At 38.2% G+C, this 25,472-nt stretch overlaps 1 protein-coding gene across 4 annotated transcripts in view; it reads right to left on the bottom strand.

Annotated features, from left to right (window-relative positions):
• LOC121168279 (probable JmjC domain-containing histone demethylation protein 2C) overlaps nt 1-25,472 on the bottom strand; it is a 197,078-nt gene that overhangs the window by 117,652 nt on the left and 53,954 nt on the right. For 3 of the 4 annotated variants that reach the window (XM_040998213.1, XM_040998214.1, XM_040998209.1), the window contains exon 2: nt 6,419-6,583. Coding sequence is in view for 2 of the 4 variants with exons in the window: in XM_040998209.1 (XP_040854143.1) it covers nt 6,419-6,583 (165 nt within the window). In the remaining 2 variants the exon portion in view is untranslated. Of the gene's footprint in view, nt 1-6,418; nt 6,584-21,971; nt 22,082-25,472 lie in introns of those variants that run through there. The other variant, XM_040998210.1, reaches the window with a different exon arrangement.

Genomic DNA, 25,472 nt, shown 5'->3' with positions numbered 1-25,472 from the left:
CAACATAATAAAGATTTTAAAAATATTTTTTATTTTCCCATGTTTCTTCAAAGTGAATCCAATTAACACATTTAAAGCTGCATAATATTCCAAAACTTGAATTTAACAATATTCACAAAATGGACATCCATACCGTTTCACTTCTCTTTCCTGCAATGAACATCCTTTTAAAATAATGTGCTTAAAGAATAATTTCCTAAGAGTAGAATTACTGAATTAAAGAGTATGAACTTTTTTATAGCTCTTACAATAAATTATTTTGCCCCAAATAATGTCACTTTATGACTCACAGAAATTTATGCACTAATCCATCACATTTATCATTATGATTTTATCATTTGAAAAGACTGATAATTTTCATATATATATGTATATATATATATATATATATGTATGTCTCCTCCTGAAATAGAACCTGACAAAGAAGTAACAATTCTGCAGGATTACTAGTTCCCTGTAACTATCTATCAAAGTAAAATCATTGCAGAAATAATTACTGGTATATAAAAACTCTTGAGGAGCCTCAGCCACGACATACTAGTTTAACCTACCTCAGCCTGCGGCACCAGAATCCTCTCTTAGGCACCTATTTGAGTTCCAGCTGCTCTTATCTGATCAAATTCCATTCTAATGAACCCATGAAAGATGCAGAAGACCCAAATCCTTAAGCCCTCTTACCCACACAGGAGACTTGAAAGAAGCTCCTGGCTTTATATCAACCCAGCTCTAGTCATTATGGCCATTGGGGAGTGACCCAGTGGAAAGAAGATCTCTGTGTCTCTACTCTATGTAACTCTCTGCCTTTCTAATTAAATAATAATTTAATTTAATAATAATTTAATAATAATTTGATTTTTGAAACTCTTAAACTCTATTTCAAGGATTATTAATTTGAAATGTAGCATATCTTTATGTCTTAGTAAAATATGGTTAAGGCCATTGCCTAAAACAATTATGGCAAATGCAATATAGCAGTCAGCATAATAATAATCTTGTTTCAAAGAGAATAAACCATATTCCCCCATTAGGAAGTTTCTAAGTTTCTTTCTGCAATAGTGAAAAAAAAAAGTGTAGAAAAGAAACTAAAATTAACAAAGGTTCTTATAGGAACATAATTCTGGATGAAACCAGAATAATTTTGTCTATGAAGGAAAAATTGTACTGGGAATTAGTCTGAATTTCTTAAAACGCACTTTAAAAACTCAATTATCCAAGAAGAGCATATTTGGTTGAATCAAATTGTCTATCCCTCCCTTGCATGTTTTTGTAACAACTCATTTCAAGAAGCAATTTCACATTTCCCCACTGATCACTTAAGGAGTCAAATTTGTATTTGATTTTAATGAAGACATTATACATTTACTTGTTTTAGATTACCCTGCCATGTTTAAACCTGAACAGTTTCATCACAAAAACAAGCTTACTTTAGTCTCCTGTCCTTTGATTTTAACAGACTAATCACCAGGGAACTTGATATAGCTCTCTCACCAGGGTTTTACTGGCTGGGTAAAGTATTTATGTACTAAGGTAGTAAGGCATTATGCTAGACTCCTGGGAACCTTTCAAAGATGACTAAGATGATTCCTGTCCTCAAAGAACTTACAATCTAGTTGAAGACAACAAACATGCATATAGATATAATACAAAGCAGAATGTGTTGGTAGTTAAAAACAGAGGTACAAAGTCCTATAGGAACAAAGGATGGTGAGATTAATTCTGGTTGGGGTGATCTGGAAGGCTGGGCCAGCAGAAAAGTAGAAAACTCTGTCCCTCAGAAAATGCAGCAGCATTACAGCCCAGCTGGGTTAGGGTCGAAACCCCACTCCCCACAGAAGGTTTTCCTAAAGGAGATGGAGCCAGGGCCCTAACCCAGTTAGATGGCTGATTCGTTGATTTCAATTATGAATGTCAACATTTTCTTTCCCTGGTGTAGATAAATATGTCTTCACAAGTAATTTACTTAAAAAGTAAATGAGATTTAACAACATTAGCCTACATCAATTAGAATCGCCTCACGTGGTACCCTGGTCATACAGGACCAAGAAAAAACCCAACACCACTCAGCTGTTACATGTGGTGCTTCAATAAATGTTTTGCTATATGGATATCCTGGAATGAGAGACAAAGACACAATTCCAGAGAAGTAACCCGAATATTATACTAGTCATATTTTGTTGGAGGTATAATTACTTTTAAATTTTAAAACTGAATTTCAGAATAGGCTAATGAGACAGATCTCTTTTCATCCTGTCATGATCTCAAGGCACTAGTAGGTACAGTGCCAGTTTGCACTACTGCTAGAAATAAAAGGTAGACAAAATAATATAATTAATATGTAGTAATTAACAGGTACCACACGAGGAATCATACTAGGAAAAGGATAATAAATACAAACATTATTAAATACAAAAAGACCCACAGCAAATATCATGAGCACAGAATTAGAAATATTAAGTTTTTAGAAACTCAAACACAAAATTATCAGTGTTTCAGTCTATTGTTACCTTAATACAGAGTCTTCAAATTTACAGAAAAAATCTCATTCTGCTACAGAAATTTAAAAATTCAGAATTCCATTAAAGTGTCACTTTAATGAACAGAAAAACAACAAAAAGATCTCATATGTTTGCAAAATGCTTAAGAAACTTCAACTGATTATTTTCTTAAATAGTATAAGCATTCTCACTTCACTTTGTCGGATCTTTTTTACACAAATTTTAACAAGGGAGAAAGGAAACAAGAAAGAAGAAAAGGAGTGAGGGAGGGAGGCAGAGTAGGCAGGCCAGAGACATATCTTGACTATCTAGTGTAATCAAGCTATCTCATATAGAACTTTCTTTCAAAGTGCACTTACAATTCAAAAAGACTGATTAAAAGATTGATTAAACTGAGCAAACTATAAAACAAACATGCAGAAAATGTTGTAAATAGTATCTACAATATAAAGAAAGCTCTTTACAGTATATGAAACAAAATCCTAGTAAATTCAAACAATTCATAAGAAAAACAAGCTGCTAATAAACATGAAAAAATATATCTATTTAAGGAAAGTGAATTAAAACAATGAAGCAGCATTTTAAATATTAAATTAGCAGAGACACAACTGATAACATTCAATGGTATAATCCCCTTAAGACATAAAATAACCCCTGCTTTTGTATTTCTTTTAAAATTTTTATTTCATTTAAAATGAGACATGAGGGGAAAAATGCTTCTAAGGGTGTGGTAACATAAAATACTTACATACTGACTTGGAACGATGGCAGTCACTGCAACACTTAATTTATGGAGAATAGATTATTAGATTTTTCTACTTTTCAAGTTCATACCCTTTGATCAGTAATTCTACCACTAGATATCTAAACTCAAAAAGTAATCAGAGATGCAGACAGATTTACATAAAATTTATCACTGTTAAATATAAACTCCAAATTAGAAACAACTGCAATTCTAGGCATTAAATTCTAGGAAAAAGGATCATTTTAAAATTAAATATTATGCAGCCATTATGAACTACCTACTTATTTACTCAGGAGGAAAAGATGAAGCATTGGGTTAAAAAAAAAAAGGATCTATAATTTAATGCAGTCCTAACTGAAAGTATTTTCTTTAAAAATAGACTTTATAGCCTGCTACTTATTGAATTTATTAGTTTTATTAGGTTTTACTGTGGCATCTTTAGATTTGTTATATGTAGGGTAATATTTGGGAGCAAATTAGGTATCTTCCATGTATTTTTCTCATGTTATTTTGTGAACAGAATTTCCAATTCTACATTGTATAAAACTGGCAAAAGTGAGCATTCTTGCTGCGTTCCTTATCTCATATGGAAACCTTTCGTTGTTTTACCATTGATGACAATTTGATACAAAATCAACATGCAAAAATTAATTCCCATTTACTAATAATACCATACCACACAGAAGAACAAGCTACACCAAGACACTAACTTAACCATGGAAGTGAAAAATTTGTGCACTGAAAACTACAAAGCATTGCTGAATAAGAAAATGTAAATAGATGAAAGGCATTCTATATTCAACTTACAACTTTTTATATCTGTAAAATTATCTACAGTTTCAAGGCAACCCCAATTAAAATCAAAATGACACCTACCAAAGAACTCCTCCTCAAGTTCATACAGAATATCACAGCATCATAAAGAGCCCAATAATCCAGAAAACAACTTTGAGAACAAATGGTTCTTGATTTCAAATTTGTTACAGTAACCTTGTGCATAGTATTGGCAAACAAAACAAAGCAACCTCATCCCCCCAAATATATATAGAGATAAGCAGAAATCTTTAGAGATCCAGAAACAAAGCTTATATACCTTGTCAAATTACTCACTGAAAGCAAGAGCAATGCTTTTTAACATACATTTATCTGAGGAAATGGGTATTAACATTAAAAAAAAAGGCATGAAGCTGGATCCTTATATCATACAAAACAACTAAAAATGAGTGCAAAAAAAATAAAGCCTTCAAAATGTGATTTACAGCTGGATTTGACAAACACCTTTTTGGATATGATGACAAAGACAGGGAAAAAAAGGTCAAAAAAAAAAAAAAACCCCCAACAACAAAAACAACAATGTGGTGTTGCAGCGAACTAATCCTCTGCCTGTGGCAATGTCAAACCACACAGGTGCCAGTTTGAATCCTGGTTCCTCTGTTGCTGATCTAGCTCCCAGTTAAGGCCTGAGAAAGAACTGGGGATTTAAAGCTTCTGGCTCTCAGCTTTAGACTGGTTCAACATTGGCCCCTGTGGCCATTTGGTGAGTTACCAATGGATGATATCTCTTCCTACTTCTCCTGTAACTCTTTGAAGTAAAATAAATCAATCTCAAAGAAAAAAAAAAAAGTAAAGAAATGCTGTTAAGCTCTACATTTTCAAAAAGGTAAGTAAAAGATTTGAAGTTATTTATTTCTATTTGAAAGGTAGATTTTACAGAGAGAAGAAAAGATAAAGAGAAGATCTTCCATTTACTGGTTCACTCCCTAAATGGCTGCAACAATCAGTGCCAAAGTGAGAGCCAAGAGCTTCTGGTTTTTCCATAGGGCGCAGGGGCCCCAGCACTTGGGCCATACTCTTGCTTCTTCCCCAGGTCATAAGCAGAGAGCAGGATGGAAGTGGAGCAGCTGGGACTTTGGATGGCACCTGATCCCATAGGGTGGAGGATTAGCTTTCTGTATAATAGCTCCAGCCCCAAATTTGTTTGATTTAATCAGAATCATGCCTTTTGTCTGTCAACGGCCAGCATGGACAGAATAAAAAAGTAATGTATGAAGTGGGGAAACTTTGCATATCATATTTGTGATAAAGGATTTGTATCTAGAACACAAAACTCCCTAAAACTCAACGGCAAAAGACCAAACAGCCATTTCAAAAATGGAGCAAGAACAGACACTTCTTGAAAAAAAAATTTTTCTTGCAAACATACCAACAGCCATATAAGCATATGAAAAGATGTTTAATGTCACATTCACTAGAAAAGGTAAATCAAAACTACAGCAAGATTCCACACTACATTTCATAAGGTTATTACTTACTCTTCCCCCGAGGGCACAGAGTGCTGCCACAGATGTGGACAAATTGTAACCCTTGTATACCACTGGTAGGAATGTAATATGCTGCATTACATGCACCATAAAAATCATCACCTTTAGATGGATAAAATCATCATCTTTATTTTGCTATTTGAAAATTCCTATCTAATCCATAGATCCTGGTATCATTTTCCTCTTTTATGCTTTGTTTTCTATTAAAAATGTTATGCTTCAACTCACTTAGTTTTTGTCTTTTTAACTTCATAATCTCCTTATACATTTAAAACCACAGTCAAGGAAATAAACACATTTCACTGTTCTAATCATAGAAAAGGATTAACATGACTATCCTTGTAACAAAATTTGGTAATCTTTATAGCTTTTATTATTCCTTCATGAGATTTAAATCATTAAATGTGTTCAAATCTGTTATTTTCTTAAATCTATGTTTACATGAAGTAATTTACCCATTACCTTGAATATATAATTATACACTTAACACCTGTTATCATCCACAATGATTCACAAATAACAAATCAAGAAAAATCATATACTACTGAATATATAAAGCATCCCTATCTTTCATTTTTAAAAATTCCACATTACATACAAACTAGGCAGCTATCTCCTAGCAGCCAGTCCTTAATCCAGTTTGATTTCACCTGATTGGATAGAAGAAACTGTGGATTATTTATGATGAAAGACAACTGAAAAACATGTAAAGCTGCTTAACAAAATGAATTGTTTTGAAAATTCTGCCAGATACTTTGTAGATTCTACAGGAATATTAACTCACAACCAGCAATATAAACCCATATTAAATGTTTAAAACAACTGAAAATGCTTAATGAAACAAAAACAGATCTTACCAATGCAGGCCACTGAATCTGCTTGCTCTTTGATCCCTGAGTCTGACTAGGGTCATTCCTTTTGGCCCAGATTAAGTGGTATTCCACCAAGAAAGTTGAAAAATCTTCATAAACTTTAACCCACTCTCGTTTATCCCATTCAAGATCATCAAATTCCACATATACCTACGGGAAAAAATAAAATTCCATAAGGACCACAGAAGAAAGCTGAATAAGGTAATAATATACTCATTATTTAAATTAACATACTCCTAGAGTTATTTAATAAATGACTCCCAACCAATTTCTATGCAAGGGAAATAAACCATATTTTCATTAAATAATTACCTGAATGTTGAATAACACAAACTGGTCCATATGTCCTATTCACACACTAGGCCTATTCCAGCAATTACAGAAGCAGAAGTTCAGAAACATATTTTAGGAGTAAAACATTTTTTTATAAATCATATGTTGTCATAATTTCTATCTTTATACTGTCAAACCAGTGACTGACAACATATAAACACCTAAGCTGGGTTTTACGCAAATAAAGCAATTACTGTGCTTAATCAGAAAAATATTATAACTGGTAACACTTCTAACTGCCTAAGTCAATAATTATGAAGACAGAGTATTTGAAAAACTACACAGACTTATGTATGTACCAATGTCATTATCTTAAGAAAGAATATAACGTGAGAAAAGAACCTGGTAAAACATTGTTAGAAATAATTATTTCATAGTAAACATGTCTGTAAACACTTCTGTTATCCCAAGATATCAGAACTCAGAGTTCTAAGAACTGGTCACTAAGTAACTAACACACTATTACATTTATCTCTTTATGTATGCATTTTCTACAAGACAAGTCAATATGCAAAAAGTATGCTTATGTATAACAGCAGGCATTAAAAACAGATACATCAGAGTATCAAAGAATTTACAAAAAAAAATGTCAGCTGTCACGCACTTCACTTTCTATTGTTGCATCCATTCAAATTAACCTAACCTTGAACTCTTAACATACGCTGGCACACATGGGTGCAGCTCCCTGCTAAACTGCATAGGGAAACTTTGGAAAATGGTCAAGTGCTTGGGCCTTGCAGGCACATGGGACATTCGGAAGAAACTGCTAGTTCCGAGCTTCAGAGAGGACCAGCCTGTTCTACTGCAGCCATCTTGAGCAGTAAACCAGTGGAAGGATGAAAGCAACTCTTTCTCTTCCCGTTCTTTTCTGTTAAGTCTGTCATTCAAATAAATAATCAAATCTTTAAAAACTAGAATATTTCCTGTCCTATATGGTTTGATTGCTTAAAAATAACAAACTGATTTCAGTTAGTTTGGAGACATATTCAATTCACGTGCATACTTATTCAAATAAGGATACTAAAAAATCAATTCAGTTTAAATTATACTTTTTACAGTGCTTTTGTTTACGGGCTCTATACACACCATAATTTTTATCTATGTTATATTGTTCATGAGGAAAAAATACTGTATTTCATGTTACTTGGATATGCACAGTAAAATTACAAGCTTGATAAAAACCTCAGTCTAAGAAACCCATTTGAGAAGATAGTTCAGGTTAGTATTATCCAAGTTATTGCCTAAAAACTGTGTATCAGTCACTCATTACTACATCACTGCATTACTACAATACAAATCTTACAATAATCAATATATGAAGAAAGGAGGTGTATTTCAATTTACAATTTTGGAGCTTAGCAGTACAAGACGGGGCAGTACCAATGGCTTAGCGTGTGGTGATACTGTTTTTGTTGTCTTATTTGTCTGTTCTGCTTGTATATTGGCTAGGTCCAAGTAGTTTCTCACAAAAGTCATCAATATTTAATCATGGAGGCCTAACTAGTAACCTCATTCAATCTAATCACCTTCTCACCAAATTAAGTTTCTACCTACCTAGAACTACCAAAATAACGAATCTGGGGGCTTAGTATGATGGCTCAGTGGCTAAATCCTCGCCTTGCACGTGCCTAGTTCATGTCCCGATTGCTCCACTTCTCATCCAGCTCCATGCCTGTGGCCTGAAAAGACAGCTGAGAACGGCCCACAGCCTTAGAACCCTGGACCCACGTGGCAGACCCAGAAGGAGCTCCTGGCTTTGGATCAGTTCAGCTTAGCCATTGTGGCCACTTGGGGAGTGAATCAGCAGATGGAAGACCTTTCTGTATGTAAATAAGATCTGCCTTTCCAATAAAAACAAATAAACCTTTTTGAAAAAGAAAAATTTTTAAAAAATTTTAACAGCAGGTAGTCAAAACATCTCCTGTAACACTTGAGTATATCCTATGAGTGTCCATTCCAATCTCAACTGCCGCATTTCCAATCCAACTCAGTGCTAAATGTTCCTTAAAAAAAGCTGTAGATGGCCCAAGTGCTTGGGCACCTCTCATGGGAAACCTGGTGAAGCCTGGTTACTAGCTGCACTTATTTCAGCCCTGATCATTAGGCTACTGTGGCTATTTGGGAAGTAAACCTACAGATGGCAGAGCTCCTTGTTTCTATAGTTCTACCATTCAAGTGAACAAAATAATTTTTAAAAAACATAAAAGAATTTGGGATCAAACTGGTTCTTTGGGGGACATCCAAAGCTTCATCTCTAAATATTATCACACAGGAAGTTAAGTCTGTGTGGCCTTTAGACCTAATGGCCAGCAGGTCTGGCAAGATTAGCACTGCCAACAACTATTTAGCTATTTAGGACACCTGCTGTCTCCCTAATTCTAGCAACTGCTTAAACAGGAAGTGGGAGAACGGTTGTACAGCCAACTGCAGCCTCAGCAAGGAATCACAGGAAGTGGAGAGCCAGGAGCTGGACTACGCAGACAGTGGTGCAAGTCTACCATAGAGTCTCGAACTAAAACTCGTTGGAGAGAACGGCACAAGTGACTGCAAGCAAAGAACTGTATTAAGTAAACCACAATAAGTAAAATTGAATTGTGGGTGACATGCCCTGAGAAGAAGAATCTGCCAACCAGAAGTACAATGACCAACAGCAAGAGACACAAGCACAACGAATATTACTGAAGACTCCCCTGCAAAAGAGCAAAAGTCTTTTGCCAACCTCAGAGTTAACTGAGGAATACACCGAGAAAATGGGGGATAAAGAATTCATCACACTTGTTATAAAGTTTCTTATCAATGACAAGAAGCACATATTAGCGTTCAAGGAACTTAAAGAGTATGTCACACAGGAAATAGAAACACTGAAACAAAATCAAGTAGAATTATTGGGAATGAAGGGTACAAAGGAACAAATTAACATACACTGGAGAGTCTCCATAATAATGAACCAGAAGAAAGAATGTCAGAATTTGAGGGTATGTCTTGCTACAATGGTAAAATAATCAAAAAGCTGGAAGCAGAGCTGAGTCAAGCCAAAAAAGGTATTCAAGAATTAAAGGACATTATTAAAAGGCCAAATATAAGAATTATGCGAGTTTAGGAGGTGCAGAAAGAGGAGCTGAGCTTAAAAGTGCATTTAATAAAATAATAAAGGAAAATTTCCCTAATCTAGAGAAATAATTGGGAAACAGCATCCAGGAGGGGCACAGAACTCCCAACAGGAGTGACCAAAAGTGATCTTCACCATGACACATAATCAAGTTCTCTTCAATGGAACTTAAGGAAAAGGTCCTTAATGTGTTTGAGAAAAAAAGTCAATTGACCTACAGAGGAATGGCAATTAAGCTCACAGCTGACCTCTCACAGGAAACTACAGGCCAGAAGAAAATGGAGCAACATATTCCAGATTCTAAAACAAAGCAATTGTTGGCTCAGAATAACATACCCAGCAAAGCATTCCTTTGTCTTTGAAAATGAAGTAGAATTCTTTCACAGTAAAGAAAAGTTGAAGAACATGCCTCTCCCAAACCTGCCCTACAAATGAAACTTCAAGATGTTCTCTTGACAGAGAAAAGGAATAGCACCCACCAAAACCAAAGGCATATGTGAAGAACACCCCAGTACAATAACAGAAGACCAAATCAAGCAATGAACAACCCACTGCTAAAATGACAGGTCCAATTTACAACCCACTCATTTTAACCCTGAATGTAAATGGCTTAAACTTCTCAATCAAATGTTATAGATTAGTAGCCTTAATTTAAAAATATATATATATATGTCATTTATATGCTGCCTATTGGAGACACATCTTACCAACAAAGATCAGCAGAAACTATATCTCATGGATTGTTTTTTTAAAGATTTATTTGTTTTTATTGGGAAGTGAGAAATCCGGAAAGGAAGATGTTCCATCTGTTGATTCACTCCTCAACTGGTCACAATGGTCGGAGCTGTGCTGATCTGAAGCCTGGAGTCAGGAGCTTCTTCTGGGTCTCCCACACTGGTGCAGGGTCCCAAGGCTTTGGGCCATCCTCCACTGCTTTCCCAAGCCACAATCAGGGAGCTGGATGGGAAGTGGGGCTACTGGGACACAAACCAGCATCCATACAGAACTGATCCTGGCACAAGCAAGGAAAGGACTTTAGCCACTAGGTTACTGCATCAGGCCCATCTGACATTTTGAATTTTTAAAATTTTCATTTCTTCAGTTTTTCTCCTTGTATTAAATTCTTCATTGACTCATGGCTCATACAGCAGCATCATTTTCTTCAAGAAGATTCTTGATTTTCTTTTTCATTTCTTCAGTAACGCATTGGTATTTTGGTAGGATGTTACTTCAAGGAATTGTGAATTTCAATTTTTCTTCCCATTGTTGATTTTGTTTTGCAGTTTTTCATTTAAGGACATGTATAGTAACTGTGCAATGGAGACTATCATATCCATATGTGAGGATACAATGCAGTATGCATCTTTACTTTCAGATCAAAGATAGACTCCAAAAGAAAGTGTTAAATATAACTTGACACTAGAATGCTGGACTCTCTGCCATTTTCCATGCCTGTAATAATGGACTTACGACTGTTTATGAAGAACTATACTATTGTAACAATACAGGGGAACTCAGTGCTTGGGAAGAGGAAAATTGGGGAAGGGAATAGGGGAAATCTCTAGCCTTTGAAATTGTATAATAAAATAGTAATAATGGACAAAAAACAACAACGAAGCTTTACAAAGACAAATGTAATGTAGGTGTACCTAAGTAAGTTAAAGGAAAGGTACAGTAGCTAAAAATCTAAAGAAAAAATAATGTTAAATATAGTTTTGAGATCACCCATGTTTAACATTTAATTCAATTATTTAGAAAAAGTCTTGGGATTCTGAGGAATGATTAGGGATTGCACTGTCTTTTGTTTTTTGAAAAAAATGACTATAATGAAAACATTTCCTAAATACCCATATCTAATTCCTAGGACTTCTTTAAATGACAGAAATCTTCCAAGCCCTTATGAACATCAAGTACCGCTTAAGTACAACCTCATTATTTATTGTTTACCCTTAGCAACTGACTGCCAGACTTTGAGCTCTACAACTTTGAAAATTTGCACTAGTTGATTTCTAATTATAATTAGTCAATTGGCATTCCACCTTCAGACCCTTTCTGCCAGAATGAGTGCACCAACTCCAGATACAATTCATCTTTTCAGACTTTAGTCCTTCCTTCTTGTGAAAGAATTGTGGCAAAGGATTAAATAGTCAAGACAATGCTGCAAATGCCAAAGCATAAAAGAGCAAGAGCAATATTCTCTCTCTCCTTTTAAGATTTATTCATTTTTCTTGCAAAGGCAGATCTGCAAGGAGAAGGAGAGACAGAAGGAAAGATCTTTCCCCAAGTTGCTGCAATGGCCAGGGCTGAGCCAATCAAAAGCCAGCAGCCAGGAGATTCTTCCAGGTGTCTTTCTCAGTACAGGGTCCCAAGGCTTTGGGCCATCCTCGAGTGCCTTCCCAGGCCACAACTAGGGAGCTGAGGGAAGTGGAGGAACCAAGACATGAACAGGTGCCAATTTGGGATCCTAGCATGTACAAGGTGAGGATTTAGCCACTGGGTCCCAGATAATATTCTTATGAAAACTACAAACATGTAATTTCAGTATTTACAGTCTACTTATCTATTCTATGAGATCTATCTGCTTCAGGTTTGCTGATCTTGAGAATATAGGTATATCTAAAAGAGCATTCTATAAGAGGTAAACTATTTCAATAAAAACATAAGTGATGTGATAGAGCTTACTTACTATGTATTCACATAGAATTAAATAATCAAATATGTAAATTATGTCGTATGTGTTCATTCAGTTACCCCATTTATAGGAACAGAAAATATAAATTTATATCAAGATCAACTGCTATAAAAAATTTGTTGTCAGGATGTCAAAGTATCTATAAAAAATATTTAGATTATAGAAAACATTTAAAAATACACATGTAGACAAACTGATATAATCTGACATTGACTTACAAAGCTAGGTTTTAAACAGCTGACCATAGTAACCATTTTTAACATAATCCACAAATCATGGCTTCTCTTTCCTTATTTCAATAAACACTTGTGATATTAAATTCATATTATCAAGGAGCTATTTCTCAATCTTTAGGATTTCAAAATACAAGCACCACGGAGACACCAACTGACTGAACATGTATTTGATTCATATGTGGTAAAACATACACTAATTTATTTTTTAAAATGCTGTGGCAATAGAAATAAAATTTAGGATTTCCTCCTTTGCCTTCTTATGTTACTTTAACTCCTTTCACACACACAATAATTCAAACACATATTTTGCAATCCTTGAAAAAGTGAGTGTCTACTATGTTTCAGCCACAACAAAGATCACACATAAATAAAGTGTTGCCTATAATTTCAAGTTATTCAAAACTTAGCATGGTGCCTGGCATGGTAGTCTAGTGGCTAAAGTCCTCGTCTTGCATGTGCCAGGATCCCAAATGGGTGCAAGTTTGTGTCCCAGCCATTTCACTCCCTTTTCCGCTCCCTACTTGTGGCCTGGAAAAGCAGTATAGGATGGCCCAAAGCCTTGGGACCCTGCACCTGTGTGAGAGACCTCAAGAGGTTCCTGGCTTCGGACTGGCTCAGCTCTGGCCATTATGGTCATTTGGGGAATGATCCAGCAGATGGACAGATCTTTCTCTCTGTAAATCTACCTTTCCAATACAGTAAATTAATCTTTAAAAAAAAAAACAATATGGATAGACACATCCAACAATGTAAATTAACATATAATACAAACATAAACAAGATACTAATACTTTCATAGCACATAGGAGAAAGAAATTTAGTCTGGGGCCAGCTCTTTGGTGTAGTGGGTAAAAGCTGCTGCCTGTGGTGCCAGTATCCCCTATGGGTGCTGGCTCAAGACTTGGATCTTTTCTTCCAACTCAGTTCCCTACTAATGCGTCTCAGACAGCAGAAGCTAATAGCATATGGCCTGGGGCTCCTGCAACTCACAGGGGAGACACAGAAAAAGCTCCTGGCTTTCAGCTTCAGGCCAGGCAGGGAGGGCTGCTACACCTGCTAGCATATTGGGATCCTGGGCTGGCAGGAGGTCTGTAGGGGGAACTTGTAGAGCTCCCTTGCTAGGCTACAGCACCTACTGGTGACACCTAAGAGCCAGGTCTGGGAGCAGGCAGGACCAGACTGGGATGCAGCACCCTTTGACATTTGTATGAGCCAGGTCTGGAGGCAAACCAGGCAGGTTGTTCTGCAGAGCACTCAGGCACAAATGCAAGTCAGGATGAGTGGCAGGCCACACTGGGTAGGACCACAGCACTGGCCAGTTGACATGAGAGCTGGTACTAGGAGTGGGCCAGGATGGGCAATGCTGATGCACCCACTGGCAAGATCTGGTCTGGGGGAAAGGTGGGCTATATTAGGCTTCAGCACCTGCTAGTGAATGCCGAGACTGAGACCAAGCCATCTCAGACTGGGCCACAGCACCCACTGGCAAATGCAAGAACCAGGGCTGGGAGCAAGTCTAGTAGGGGAACCTCCAGTACTTCTCTGCTGGGCCACTGCTTCAATGCATGAATGTGAGAGCTGGGACTGGCTGTGGGTCAAGCTAGACTAAGGTTCTGCACCTGCTAGCATGTGAGAAAGCCAGAATGGGTGTGGGCCAGCCATAGCACGAGCTGGTACATGTCAGGACTGGGTGCAAATCAAGTCAGGCCTGACTGCGGTACTCCCTGACAGGAACAAGATCTGGGACTGGCAGCATGCCAGGCAGGGGAATTGTGGACATTCCCCTGCTAGATTATACCAATTGTTGGTTAACTATGAGAACCAGGGCATCTGCTGGTATAATGTGAGGAATGGGTCTGTGGCAGGCTACTGGTTGTGCTGGGCTGCAACACCCAGCAGTTCACATGAGATATGGGGCTGAGACAGAACTAATCAGGCAGTTTGCATCCATCAGTATGTGTGTTGGCTGATGCAAGTGAAGGACAGAACCTGACTTTGCAGTGGCTAGCACACTTAAGTCTGAAATCTCTCCAGGTGAAGTTTTTTGGGGGATTCCCCAACTAAATCACTGGACTCAGACTCTAGCCATCCCCAGAACACCACAGGATATGTGGTCCGACTTGGAGCGTATGTGTTGGGACTGGGCCTCCTGAGCTACTGCCTGTGTAGTATAGTAAACAGCATGCTGAAGCACACCAGGGACATAACAGCCAGCTCATCTGGACCAGTAGAGGGCATCAACAGCCTCATCAGTGGATGGAATAAGCTGCACAACTCTGGCTAAGCTCTGCAGCACATTCCTGGGTCTCTGAACACACTAAGGTGGACTTTGTCGACCAATAGACCTTGGGAAAATATTGTAAACCCTGGAGCAACAAAACCAACAACTCCTCAGAACACTCTTCCGCACACTGGGGTTCTAAGGCATCATCAAATGACTGTCCCCATCCCCAGGTGCAAATGCAGCTTCACACCAAGGAGTGGCCCCCTCCCCTGCAGACACAAAAGGGGGGGAGGGGGAAGAAAAATTAAAACATTTGCTCCACCAATATTTCTTCTTTTTTTGGTCTAGTAAGAAGACTTTATTAAGAAACTGAATGTCTTTCCACTGTATATAAAGATTTTATTATGTTCTCATTTATAATGATGTGATCTTTCCTTTGGCATTTAATCAGAAAGCTTGTATTACTCAATTTTTCATTACTTTAATTAATGCACATGAGAGAAGCAACTTGAAAAGGAAGAAAGTTTATTCTGGCTTACAATTTATGAGGTGCACAGACCAAGACTGGGTGACCCCATTGGTTCAGACACCTGATAAGGGTGAAAAGTTACAGATGAAAAATTACACAAGTCAGGAAGCTCAGAGTTATAGGGAACACACTCACTCGGCTTATAAAACCAACTCCCTCTTGAAAATTACCTTCAGAAGTCAAGGCCTAAATGACCTAGAGAACACCCATAATGGCCATCTGCCAGATGCCATAATTACATCCAGCCTCCATTCTTGATTCATCAATCATTAACATCAAACCATTAATTGTTAGCTTAATACTTTGGGATTTAAGAGTTACAGAAGTTTTGAGATTCAAATCCTGTTCAAACCTAAACCTAGCCAGAGCAATTTAAAGTCATAATCCATCTTCTTTCCAGATTTAGTATTTTAAGTTAAATATCTATTCAGAATGGCCATAAGTAAAACCTTTCTTTGATATTTCATATGACAAATCAAGTAGTTTATAGTCTTCATTCTTATGAAGAATACTGCTGTATTTTACTTTTCTTGTACTTTTAATTCTCTATTTACCTTTCGCAATAGATTGTTTTTACAAATTAAGCACAGAAATAGTCTTGTCCTAGTATTTAATTATACTAATGTATAGTATTAATGTGATTTGTAGTAACTGTAAAGAACTTAGAACTTACTATAAGAAATTAGTAAAATTAAAACAATTGTTTGTTGATCTGTCCAATGCTAATTAAATATCTAATTATGTATGATAGAGAAAAATGCTGTTTTTTATTTATGCAGAAAATGATGTGTGAGACTAAAGTATTTGTAAAATCAGAAACAAATATATGTAACAGGAAATGTACTTTATGTCTTCAAATGTCTTTAAATATAATATTTATATATGCCAATTCCATATCACTAAACACATGCAGTACGCATATAACACACTATGCAGCCTATTGTAGGTTTATCACCCCCTGGTCTGCACCATGTTTGCAGTACCCGAGCTTCCAAAAATCTGCATGTAAACGGACCTAAATTTCATTCCAGGACTTTGTATGGGTCTCTTTTTTGGGGGTGGGGAGGCTGGAGTCTCTTTTAACCTGTCTTCCTTAATGGACATATCCAAAAATAGGGAGAAATTGTGATTAGTGTTTGGACATACAATCAAGGTTCTTCAAAGTGCTGATACAACAGGAACAAAGAGTCAAATGAGAAAATTTGTGTTTCACAATATCCTTTTCAACTATTTCCACAGGACCCACAACTGTCAGGTGAGTATAATGAGTCTTGGATCAGGCCCGGCAGCGTGGCCTAGTGGCTAAAGTCCTCACCTTGAACACCCCGGGATCCCATATGGGCACCGGTTTTAATCCCGGCAGCTCCACTTCCTATCCAGCTCCCTGCTTGTGGCCTGGGAAAGCAGTTGAGGACGGCCCAAAGCTTTGGGACCCTGCACCTGCATGGGAGACCTGGAGGAAGTTCCTGGCTCCTGGCTTTGGATCGGTACAGCACTGGCTGTTGCGTTCACTTGGGGAGTGAACCATCGGACGGGAGATCTTCCTCTCTGTCTCTCCTCCTCTGTATATCTGACTTTGTAACAAAAATAAATAAATCTTTAAAAATAAATAAGAGTCTTGCATCTAAACTCATAATACAGAGCTTCAGAGTCCATATTTCTAAGGACCATGTAAGTTCTAAAAGTAGATTTGGTACTTTTTTTAAAGATTCATTTATTTTTATCTGAAAGGAAGATGTACAGGATAGACACAGAGAGAAGGTATTCTGTCCACTGATTAACTCCCAGATGTTTGCAACAGCCAGAGATGGACTGAATTAAAATCATGAGCCAGGAGCATCCTCCAGGTCCCCCACATGTTTACAGGGTCTCAAGGACCTGGGGCATTCTTTGCTGCCTTTCTGGGCCACAAGCAGAGAGCTGAATTGGAAGCAGAGCAGCTGGGAAACGAACTGGTGCCCATACTGGATGCTGGCACCACATGGTGGAGGATTAGCCTATTGAGCCATAGCACCAGACCCAGATTTAGACTTCAATGGGCAAATCATTAGAAGAAAAATCCAACCGCTCAGGTTATCTTTTCCTAAATGATAAGTGCATAAAAGAAATATCCTTCATATTCATGCATCTTTTTCCTGATTAAATACTTTAGCTATATTCAAATACTCTATCTTGGGTTCTCTGCTTTTTATTCCTTTTCAAAATTATATTCGTTGCACTCAGGTTGCCTGAATAAAGGGTGTATCATTCACTAATTTAAAGATCACCCTAAATCAACTCTAGATTTGGTGACTATTACCTTGCAGATCCATCATTATATCAGGACGCTAAGTGGCTACTTTATTTAATTGTTGGTGTCTAACTGAATCTGCTCTGTTTTCAAACTCCCAAACAGGTCAATTTAGTTCAATGACTGAGTAAATCCTGATGACAAAAGCTCCTATGCTCAATACACCATTAATAAACTATGGATTGGCTATAGTTATGCTAACTAGGCATTTAGTAAAGTATGGTAAAGATGGCAAGATCACAGTTTAATTACATTCCATGTTGAAAATAACTTCACAACGGTAAACTGATTAAAGACATCAGTAAATCAGAAAACTCAGAAGGAGACCAGCATCACAGAGTAGCAGTTAAGGCTGCCAATTGTGATGCCTGCATCCCAGGCAGATTCCCGTAATATCCCAGCTGCTCCACTTCCAAACCAGTTCCCTATAGAAGGCCTAGGAAAAGCAGGAGAGTGCTTGGACTCCTACCATCCACAAGGAAAACCTGGAGGAAGGTCTTGGCTTCAACCTGAACCAGCCCTGGTCTTGGCATCCTTCTGGGGAATGAGATAAGGAATGGAGTATCTGGCTTCTGTCTCTCCCCACTCCCTCTTTCTCTAACTCCTTCAGGCAGATACAGGAATGTTTTAAAAAGAGAAGGGATGGGAAGAGAGGGGAAGAGAGAGGAGTAAAGAGGATGGAGGTGGGGAGGAGAGGGGAATGATGGGAAAGAACAGGAAGAGAGGTAGGAAGAGAGGGGAGTGGCCCTATTGTGGCAAATTCTATCAAACTAGACTGCAGAACCACTTGGAAAGTGCAAGATTCAAGCACTGGAGCGAGCCCAGTAGGGAAACTAGGCACTTCTCTGATGAGTTGCAGCTTACACTGGTGAGCATGAGAAGCAAGACTTTGGTGGGGTGGGGGGGGGTGGGGAGTAGGGGTAGGGGGGCTGGGGGAAGGAATAGGGGTGAGGAGCTTCAATGCCCATTAACATGTACAAGAGCTGAATGGGAAGTCAGACAGACTGGAAAACTCTGCTGCATATACTGACAAACACAGGAACCAGGGCTGGGAACAGGAATGGTGTGGGTTATTTAGGGTTGCTGCGATGAGTCTGCAGTTCCCAATGGCATACATGAGGGCATCGCGTGTGGTGGGCAGGGTAGGGCTGGGCCACAGCATCTACTGGTTTACGTAAGAGACGGGGTTAGGGATGGAACTGACCCAGCAATTGCAAATGCCAATGTGTGTAGGCTGATGTGTGTGCTGGACAGAGCCGGGTCCTCATACTGGTAAGCACACACACAGTCAGATCTGGAATCACTTCAGATGAGGTCTCTTTAGGCATCCCCCCAGGTGAACCACTGGACTCAGAACTTCAACCATGTGGAGAATCACAAGAGTTGTTGTCTGACCATGGAGTACAAGTGTCAGAACTTGGCCTCCTCATTGGCTTAGAGCAGTGCACAGCATACTCAGATATGTATGAAGGATATGACAGCCCACTGGTGTCTGCAGAGGACATCTGGTACCATAGCAGAGGAAGGAAAGCAGAACAAATTGGTCAACTACCCCAGCCAAACGTTGACAGCAAATATCTGGGCGAATGGAGACTCTAAGGTAGACTATGTCAGCCAATAGACCTTGGAAGGATTTCCTCATCCTTGGATCAGTGAGATCAACAGCATTTCAGAACTATCAGAAACACCTGAAAATAATCCTAGGAGCATGCTTCACATCTGAGAACTTGGAATGATACCAGTGGTAGTTCCCCATCCCCAGGTACTGAGGTGGGTTGGGAGGTTGGGGAGGTTATATTTTCCCCATTCCCCTAGATACAGGAAGAAGAAAATTTGGAAACAATGGTCTCACCCACTTTTCCCTAATCCTCGACTCTTCCCACCCTAATCAACTATGTAAGCATCATCAAAAATAATTTTTTAAATAGTAAATTTTAAAAAGCATACCTATTAGGAGGCTGTAGCTAACATAACACTTATTAGTGACTACAAGCTTTACCCTTAACACTTGAAACAACTAAGTGTCTTCTAATTAGCACCTCTCAATGTTCCACCGGATTTAGAATTCTACTAGTTGTACTAGAATTTTGACTCTAGTCAACGAAGTGATAGAAGAAATAAAGTATACGGATTAGATATGAATAAAAACCTCTGCCTGTAGAAATCCAACAACAGAAATTCTCCAATTAAGAGATTATAGGGAGGACTTACACAAAGGCTTCACTTGACAACCCCTCATGCAAGTATCAGCATCTCATGTAGTTACTAGTTGGTGTCCTGGCTACTCCATTTCCAATCCAGCTCCCTGTTTTTGGCCTAGAAAGCATAGGAGGGTGGCCCAAAGCGTTCAGACCCTGTACCCACATGAGAGAAGCTCCTGGCTTCTGGCTTTGGATTGGCTCAGCTTGGGCCATTATGGCCACTTGGGGAGTAAAAAAGCAGATGCAAGATCTTTCTCTCTGTCTCTTTCTCTCTGTAAATCTGACTTTCCAATAAGCATAATTTAAAAAAAAAAGATTATACAAGGTTACAGTTTGGGTATTAAAAAGTCTGAAATTTGGGCCTGGTACATTTGCTCAGCAGCTAAAGTCTGCCTTGCATGCTCTGGGATCTCGTATGGATGCTGGCTCTAATCCCGGCGGTCCCACTTCCCATTCAGCTCCCTGCTAGTGGAAAGCAGCTGAGGATGGCCCAAAGCTTTGGGAGCCTGCACCTGCATGGAACAGCTGGAAGAGGCTCTGGGCTCCTGGCTTCAGACTGTCATAGCTCCGGCTGCTGCGGTCACTTGGGGAGGAAATCATCAGAAGCAAGATCTTCCTTCCTAGCTCTCCTCCTCTCTCTATATCTGACTTTGCAATAAAAATAAATAAATCTTTTTTTAAAAAGTCTGAAATTACAGGGCACTGGAACACTTAAAGGAAAACACTACTATAAAACAACCACTCATTAATTTCAAAATCTTTTTGCACACACAAAAAAAACTTTTCATTCTTTTTTTCCACGAACTTACTTAAGATTTATTTATTTATTTATTTGAAAAGCAGAAACACAGAGGAGGATGGCAGAGAATTTTCCAACACTAGTTCACTCCCCAAACAACCACAGTTGCTGGAGGTGGGCCAGTCAGAAGCAAGGTGCTTCTTCTAGGTCTTCCACATCATTGCAGAGGCCCAAGCACATAGATCACCGTGCACTGCTTTCTCAAGCACAAGAGCAGGAGTCTGGATCAGAAGTGGAACAGTTGGACTTTTGGCAGCACCATATGGGATGCCAGCATCACAAATGGCAGCTTTACCTACTATGTTATAGTACCAGCCCTTCTACAAACTTCTTGAAGTACTCTTGTACAAGCATTCATATTACAGGTCAAACAGTAAGCAATACATTCTTAAGATTTATTTATTGTATTTGATAGGCAGAGTGAGTGAGAACATTCATTCACTGGTTCACTTTCAAAACGGCCTCGATGCCCAGGGCTGGTCCAGGACAAAGCTAGGAGCCTAGAACTTGCTCCAGGTCTGGGACAGAGACCCAAGCACTTGGGCTCTTCTCTGCTGCCTTCCCAAACACATGAACAGAGATGAATCAGACATACATGCTGCTCTCCCAGCAGCAGACAGGAGGTGTCAGCATTGCAGGTGGCATGCAAAATGACTGTGCCAACAATGCAGTCACCAAAAATAAAATCTAGTCCTTGATTATTTACATGTAAATTCTAATCACAAATGAGAGGATATATTCCCTATCAAAACAAGCTCTAATCATAACAGCAATATCAATTCTTGATTTCTGCACGACCTGTCATATATTAGAAACCTTGTAAATGTCAACAGACAGAATAATCAGGGGGGTGAGTGAAGAAAATAATGTGGCTGAATACCTATCTGGTACAAGATTTTAAAAAGACAAATAATGGGGGGAAAAAAGAGAAATATACACAAAAATGTTCAAAAGCTAATGCCACAAATACTCTATCAGAAGAAACCAAATTTTTAAGTGGAAAGGAAAAACCAAGCAAGTCCCTAAGCTACATAAATGCAAGAGGATGAACTAAGAAGAAACAAGAATACTACATGAGAAAGATGATGTAATATTAAGATGCAGAGAGAATAAAGAACTACTCACACCTCCTGTTTTGCATCCATCTTCCCCACCAAGGAGAACTGAGAAGAAAACTGGAAAAGGTAGAAGAAACATAGTTAAAAAGTAAATGAAGTTAAAATGAGATAAGAAGACAGTAAGAGAACACCTAGATTTTTTTTTTTTTTAATTACTTCTTATCTTGGGGGCTGGACGGCAGTATAATGTAGTAGGCTTTGCTTTCACCTTTGGTGCAAGCATTCCTGACAGACTCCTGGTTCAAATCTCAGCTGCTCCACTTTCAATACGGCTCCCTACTTATGGCCTAGGAAAGCAACAGAGAATGGCTCAAACTCTTGGACCCCTGCACCCAAGTGGGAGTCCCAGAGGAGGCTCCTGGCTCTCCAGCTCAGCTCCATCTGTCATGGCCATTTATCAAATGAACCAGTAGATAGGAAGATCTCTCTGTCTCTCTTTGTGTAATTCTTCCATCCAAATAAAAATAATTTTAAAAAATTATTTTGTCTAAAGATCTAAATGATCATCAGCCTGAATTGCATACACACACAGACACACACACACACACACACACACATATCCAATGTATATAAACCATAGAAAAAAGGAAACTTTGCAAATGAACTGTTTTTTCTGAATGGAGAAAAAACGTTTTACAGAAAAATATACATATAAGAAATAACCTGTGCATCAAATTCAAAAGTATGATTTGCAAGATGACTTGAAAGCATTAAAAAAGATAGAAAGGTTACATCACCAGCCTATTTTATTCTATTACAAGTGATTACTAAAACTTTCCATTATCACTAAACTGCAAAGATTTACTCATTTATGCATTTTAATAGAGAAAGCAATGAAGAGGGAAAGATAGATAGAGCCAGAGAATGAGTCTTTCTTCCACTTACTCCCAAAATGGAGTTAAAATAAACTACAAAAACTAAAGAAACTGAAAAAAAGCTTGAAGAAATTTCTAATTCTTGACCCTTCACATGTACTTTTAAGTGCTAGACTATTTCGTGAGTCATACTGTCTTTCTTAGCGACTCTCAAACACAACATGAAAACGATTAAAGATGCCAGTTTATTGCAGTGCCTGTGATATCCGGTTTCAGTGATAACGGCTCTATTAACTGGGTAACTGCCACTCACTTGAAATGCCTGCATTAATTTCTACCTCTTGGCTTCTACCCAGTCTAGTCCCTGCCATTGAGGGCATTTGTGTTGGTGAACCATCAAATGTGAGCTCCTGTTCTCCCTGTCTCTCCAACAAACTAAGCAGTCAAAAATAAACATAGGTGTCTGCTCTTTTAAAGAACTGCAAATTTCTCTAACTTTACATATACATTAGGAAGAACAATTTTTTCCCTTTATTTTTATTTGAAAAGCTGACAGAGGTCTTCCATCTGCTGGTTCACTCCCCAAATGCCTGTAACTGCTAGGGCTGGGTCAGTTGTAAGCCTACCAGAATTTAAATCGAGGTATTCAAATTAAGTAACAGGAACCAACACAATGCAGCAAACAACCACTGCCTATCAGAGCCTTCCACACAGAAGATGTTTTGGAAACAAAGGAGAGAGAGCATAAGCACCAGTACTTGTAACAATAGGAGATGTAGGCATCCCAAGTAGTAACTTCACCAATCTGCCAAACATGCTGAACAATTCTTCAATTATCTTTGATATTTTTAGCAGTTTCAGGAGCAACACTAATATGATTGACAAGTTCTGCTCCTTAATCCTCCAAATTAAAATCAATTTCACTGCAATTCTAACTTCTCTTAAGGTAGCTCCTAGCTTTCTCAATAGCTCAGTCCCCTAGCAGGAATTTGGATTTTTCTATTTTTGTTTCTAAAAATCAGTGGCTTGAAATTCAAACAGCATATTATACAAATGCACTAATCTCACCTGGTTATCTATCTTACTCATTCATAGCCTAAGCATCCTATCCACTACTCTATTCATGTCGCTTCTTGGAAGGAAGGAGGGAGGTATATATTTATTTAACATAGTTCCCTATTTGTTTCATGTAAACATTATTTCCATCCTAGTTTCTTACAATTTCTGTCCGTAACTCCATCTCAACCACTGATCCACCATGCTCATGCTCATATTCGAGATGAGAAGACTTATCAGTAAGGATCTACAGTTCCTTTTAAGAAATCAGAAACCATACTCTAGGCCCAGGCCCACTTTTGGACCAACACAGCAATCTCTCAAAAACTCTCAATTTCAAACATCTTTACCCCTAACATTTCATGCTCAAGTTTTCCAACATTACTCCAACTTTATGTAGACCTAAGATAAACACATTATTATTCATCCCTCATGTTCTTCTTCATTTAATCTAAAATCCCTAAAAGTCTATCATACCAAGACCAGTCAATAAATTCAGGTCTCTACCACTTTGTGCTTGTTCCCATACAAATGAACTGGGAAGGAAATGAATCCTTAGGAGGGAAATAGATGATGATTTAATTAAAGAAAAAAAAAGAAAGAAAGAAATGCTAATAGGTATTTTCTCATATTCTATTCAATCCCCAGTCTCCTGGATGGCGACTTCATATCCCTCTCTTCCCCTCAAATCCTACCATCATCAACTGTTTGCCTTTATCTCACTGTAAAGCAGAAGCCATCAATTTCCACAAGGTCTCATCACTATAACTATTAACTTACCTATCTACAGCTATTTCAAAATAGATTATCTCTGCCACTTATTTCGTTAGTATGGGAAGAAGTTTACACTCCTATATAAGGCTAACTCTTCTAATACATAAGGGTAAGCTTCTAACGATCCTTCCTTCACTGCACCAAATTTAATCCTATCTCCAAATTATTCCCTGTAAATACACTTTAATTTCTCCTATCTTAAAAAATTCAACCGTTCCCTGAAAGCCAACTCATTTCTCCAAATGGCCAATCTATGCTTTTCATCTACAATTTTCTCAATTACCTCCTAAAGTCACAGGATCAGACTTTGTTCACACCACTACCCTGACATTCTTTATCATGATTATTCATGACCCATTTATTTAATACTTGAATGAATAATATCTGATTCAACTAACAACTAATCAATCCCTCTCTGAAACACTTTTTCCACTTAACTTTCTGCATATAACTTTCTCCTGACTTCCCTAGCATTCATTTACTTACTCTGTGGATCTGGTTTGTGTCCCTGTATCATGTACTAGAAATTTGGTCAGCAAGTTACAATATTTAAAATAAAATTTTAAAATTTAATTTGAAAGTCAGAGTTGGAGAAGGGAGGCAAATTGGGAATGTGGGTTTCAGAGACAGAGGCACTCTCCAAATGGCCCCAACAGGCCAAACAAGGTTGGGTCAGGCAGAAGCCAGAAGATGTTTGAATACAAGAAGTATTTGGCAGGGTGACTAGTAACTAAAGTCTTTGCCTTGCATGTGCCAGGATCCCATGAGGGCATCAGTTTGTTTTCCCGGCTGCTCCATTTTCCATCCAGCTCTATGCTTGTGATCTGGGAAAGCAGAAGAGGTCTGCCCAAGGTCTTAGGACC

Source organism: Ochotona curzoniae, unplaced genomic scaffold, assembly GCF_017591425.1.
Source record: "Ochotona curzoniae isolate NIBS_2020 unplaced genomic scaffold, NIBS_Ocur_1.0 patch87, whole genome shotgun sequence".
Lineage (NCBI taxonomy): Eukaryota > Metazoa > Chordata > Mammalia > Lagomorpha > Ochotonidae > Ochotona > Ochotona curzoniae.
Note: the sequence above shows the minus strand (reverse complement) of the source record. Positions and strands in the feature narration are given on the sequence as shown.